The 4,790-nt window shown below is 40.7% G+C and overlaps 1 protein-coding gene across 1 annotated transcript; it reads right to left on the bottom strand.

Moving 5' to 3' along the window:
• Positions 1-276: 276 nt before the first annotated feature.
• On the bottom strand, positions 277-3,070 carry LOC115431017 (tripartite motif-containing protein 16-like). The gene has a single exon (XM_030151244.1). It carries the CDS (start codon positions 3,035-3,037, stop codon positions 1,373-1,375), a length of 1,665 nt encoding a protein of 554 aa, XP_030007104.1. The 5' UTR covers positions 3,038-3,070; the 3' UTR covers positions 277-1,372.
• Positions 3,071-4,790: the final 1,720 nt, after the last annotated feature.

Below are 4,790 nucleotides of genomic sequence, written 5' to 3'. Positions count from 1 at the left end.
TAATTTTAGTTTCATGTTGATATTTTTTTTAATTAGTGGCTCATTTTGCTCCTTTTTCCATAAAACCTCAGTACATTAATGCCATAAATCTGCTACTGTCTGAACTAAAGGCTTATAGACATGTTAAGGTCAAAGGTCACACTAAATACAACCCCTGTGGTTTATAGAAGAACTGTTTTTTTTCCCATTAAACTGTGGTTTTTCCTGCTGTTCATCCTTCACATCTATCAGATTGGATCTAAATACAGACAAATACATATGTGTGGACATTAGAACTTTACTAAACCAACAAACAGAATGTTGGACCAGGACTTTTCCACTGGACTGTAGTTGTTCATATGGTGTCCAAATGTGGATCTGATGGACCCTTAATGTCTGTTGGGAAATAACAGTTTATTTTAAGACTTAGAACAAAGAGACAAAATTGTTTCTTTATCTTTTTATTCATATTTTTATGCACAAATCCTCTTTTTTCCATAAACTTCCCTATTATGTGATGACTGATAATTATCCTAATATTACATCTTCTCGTATTTACAACATCAGTATTTTCTACGTCACTGAACTTAGTCACGCCTCAGGCTTTAAGGACAAATGGTTCCATTTTCTAAGACGGTGGACATCTATCTATTGGACTGGATCATCCAACATTTTCAGCCCCTTTACATGACCATAACAAAAACCCAACAACTTAATAATCATATAAATGGAATAATCAGATATGGTGCATTTATGTGCACTTCAGAAATCATGGAAAAACCGTGTTTCAGTGTTTCAGTCCATTATTGGATTTCTTTTGGGGGTCTGTACATACGTAGTGACAATAGAATCCAACTTCCTGTTCTGGCCTTCAGCTCATGTTTGACTAAATCACTTGGTTTTTTCTCAGTTCTATTTCCTTGCACATGCTCAGATGGAACAAAATGAACTCAATCAGATGAACAGGTTTCCATGCATGAGCTGGTTCATGATCTCCACTTCTATGGTTGTCTCCAAATCCATGTCCGTGCTTCTTCTGTAGGAAACAGGATGCAACAGTAGATTTGAACTCAACTCCTCCAAAGTAGAAAAACGGCTCCACTTTGTTTGACTCAGTCCAAAGCACAGACACCATGAAAGTCTTGTTGTGTGGTCCTCAGTTAATGACAGCTCTGTGAACATCACAGATGGTTCTACAAACAGACTATTGGCTGGTTGAGAGTCACATACACTTGACTATTAGATCCTCACAAAAAAAAGTCTGAATGGGACCAAATCTGGATTGTGAGTTCATTAAAAAAAAAAAAAAAGTTGATTTGTTTTTGTGTCGTGTGGTTTAGAGACAGATACGAAAAGATTGATCTGATCAACTGGATCAAACTCAATGATGAGTTTAATGGAGTTTAGGAAAGTGGGCAGTGTCTCCAACATACCAAAGTCCAAGTCCAGCGTACAGAGGTTGAGTGAATGTGGTCTGGACTCTGTGGATCAGAGTCATGGTTTTAGAGATGCTGTAGAAGGACAGAATACCTGCTGTGTGATCCAGGTCCACTCCAATTCTGGAGGAAACTGGACCTGGGATAGAAGACTCAACATCGTTATGACGAAATACAAACGAGTTATTGTCACAACATAAAGCCCAAGATTTGTCAGTGTATCCAAATCCACATTCATCATAGTTTCCTTTTCTCTTAATATCCTTATATGCGACTGCGACCCGAAGGCTCCCCCCCCACTCCACCTCCCAGTAACATCGACCAGTCAGACTCTCTCTGCTCAGGACCTGAAACCAACTGAATCTGTCTGGATGATAAGGATAGTTCCGTTTTTGTCTCATAACTGTTACTCTTTTATTCCTTTCAGACAGTGACAGAAGTTCACTCACTGTGTTTGGATCCAGTGTGATTTGACGTGAATATCGTAAGAATCCTGCTCTGGTCTGTGGTTCCGGTTCTAGTAGAACCTGTGTTTGAGTGATGCTCAGTGAGATGTTGGTCCATCCCTCTGTCAGACTGAGCTGTAGTTTATCTCTGAGCTCTGACACAGCTGTTGTCACATCCTCAAAATAATTCCGAGGACAGATGTCGATGCCAGATGAGTCTGGATCTTCTCTGAGTTTGGACACTGATGGATACTGGAGTAAAAACTGGTTGTGGTCGTGTGTGTGTGACAGTTTGTCCATCTCAGCGTCTTTCCTCCTCAGCTCAGTGATCTCCTGCTTCAGCTTCGACTCCAGCTCTTTGACTCGACTCACTTCAGTTTCCTCCTTGGATCTGATGTGCCGCTCCACATCACGCCTTCTTTCCTCCAGGAGTCGGATCAGCTCAGTCAGGATCTTGTGGTTCTTCTCCACTGCTTCGTCAGCAGAGCAACTGATGTCCTCCGCCTCCTGTTGAAGCACCTTCACATCTTTCTGTTTGTTTTTGATTCTCTGCTGGATTTTCTCTCGACTCACCACCAGCTCTGTCTGCCTCTCAGTCCTTTCTGCTGCAGATGTGACTGTGTCGTGGCCTTTATGTTCATCCACAGAGCAGACATAACAGATACACTGATGATCAGTGCGGCAGAACATCTTCATCACCTCACTGTGACGAGAGCAGACATTCTCCTGGAGCTTCTCCGACGGATCCACCAGCTTGTGTTTCTTAAAGGCAGCAGATTCATGATGAGGCTGAAGGTGTTTGTGGCAGTACGAGACCAAACACACCAGACAGGACTTGACAGCTTTCAGTCTCCTCCCAGTGCACACATCACAGGCCACATCTTCAGCTCCAGCGTAGTAGTGATCAGCAGCAGCAGGTCCAAGTCCAGTCTTCTTCAGCTGTTCCACTAAATCTGCCAACATGGTGCTTTTGACCAGGACAGGCCTGGGTGTGAAGGTCTGTCTGCACTGAGGGCAGCTGTGGATGTTCTTCCCGTCCTCTCCATCCCAGTGGGTTTGAATACAGCTCATACAGTAGCTGTGTCCACAGGGAATAGTCACCGCATCCTTCAGTGGATCCAAACAGATCGAACAGGAAATTGTTTCCTGATCCAGCTGAACTCCTTTCTGCGCCATTTCTGCTTCGTGTCTCAACGACTGGTTCAGTTTCACTGAGTGAAAACAGTTTGAGCTCTGATCTATTTAACATGGGCAGTGTTTCCTGTCTGCTGTCTGGATCCACCTCCTGTTGGCTCCACCCACCTGTAAACTGTCGGATCTACAGGGGAGGAGCCGAGGTCATGTAAGGACAGAGTGGAGCTGCTGTGTTTGTTACAACACAGAAGACAAACCAGTTTTTGTCAGTCCCATAGACCAGGTGGGTCCTAAATACAGTCAGGGTTTGGACTGTTTGACTCGTCAGCTGCTGTGGATCCTGGTTTGAAGATACAGCCCGACCGCGGGAGCTAGCCGACTGCTGAGTAGTGGGCAGGCAAACGGGCAGAAACAAACTTGACAACCAGAGAGACAGCTGGTGTCAAAAGGAAGTTAATCCATTAAAAAGTTTAAAAAGTTAAAAAGTTTTTGCTTTGGTTAGGAGAAGCGGCGAACAGACAACGCTAGCATACTGACTTCTTTGACGAGATAAACAAGAATCAGTTCAATTCAGAAAAACTACAGAACTTTACGTGTGTGTGTGTGTGTGTGCGTGTGTGTCTACTGGAGGCACATTTGTCCATTTAATTGTTTTTTTGTTAATTTTGTTTAGTTTTTGTTCTTTTTTTTTTACTGTTATTTCATGTTTATTTTTGTTGTTGATCATTTTATTCCTTTTCTGTTCATTTTGTTATGATTCTATTTAATTTTCCGATAATCTTGTTCACTTTTTTGTCCATTTAATTTTTTTTTTTTTAATTTTGTTGTTTAGTTTTTGTTCATTTAGGTTTTTTTCCTATTATTTCATGTTTATTTTTGTTGTTGATCATTTTATTCCTTTTCTGTTCATTTTGTTATGATTCTATTTAATTTTCCGATAATCTTGTTCACTTTTTTGTCCATTTAATTTTTTTTTTTTTGTTAATTTTGTTGTTTAGTTTTTGTTCATTTAGGTTTTTTTCCTATTATTTCATGTTTATTTTTGTTGGTGATCTTTTTGTCCATTTTTTTCATTTTGTTGCTATTCTACTTCATTTTCCAATAATCTTGTTCATTTTTTTGTCCATTTATTTGCATTTTTTCTTCATTTTCTTGTTCATTTCATTCATTTTTTTGGATTTCCTGTGTATTTTCATTTGATCCTCCTCACAGCATTGGAGTTCACCTTTGATTCTTGTTGAATTGTCTCTTCTTTTCAGTGCTTTTTCATGGTTGATGGTGTGTCTGCTGTTAAATGAAGCTGCTGTTCCTCTTTCTTCTGTGTCTATGGGTTTGTTTGAACCAGGTGAGACGCCTCCAACATCATCCAACCTCAGGAATGTTCGGCATTAATGATGACTCACTGGTTCATCAACATGTTTTCCACGTGAAACCCACTCATCAGTCCAACAGGAACAGACACGCACACAGTGACAGGTGTGGAACCCATGTGGTTTGGACTTCAGGTAGGTCACATGGTCACTGTCCTGTCAGATGGAGTGGAGTGGCTTTAAGTGGGGATCAATAAAGTATCTATCTATCTATCTATCTATCTATCTATCTATCTATCTATCTATCTATCTATCTATCTATCTATCTATCTATCTATCTTAACCCTTACACACACTTCATGAAAAAAGCATGTCATATTCCTTAATGACTGATTTATTGAACCATTGGATACAGTCAGTGTTTTCTGTGGAACTCATCTGTTGGTGTGGCGGTGTGTAACTGGGGGGGTGCACGCGTGTGCGTT

Source organism: Sphaeramia orbicularis, chromosome 13 (genome assembly GCF_902148855.1).
Source record: "Sphaeramia orbicularis chromosome 13, fSphaOr1.1, whole genome shotgun sequence".
NCBI classification, from domain to species: domain Eukaryota; kingdom Metazoa; phylum Chordata; class Actinopteri; order Kurtiformes; family Apogonidae; genus Sphaeramia; species Sphaeramia orbicularis.
This window is presented reverse-complemented; position numbering and strand designations above follow the sequence as displayed.

Coding starts and splice junctions, on each gene's coding strand:
- LOC115431017 (XM_030151244.1), bottom strand. CDS start 3,037: ATGGCGCAGAAAGGAGTTCAGCTGGATCAGGAAACAATTTCCTGTTCG.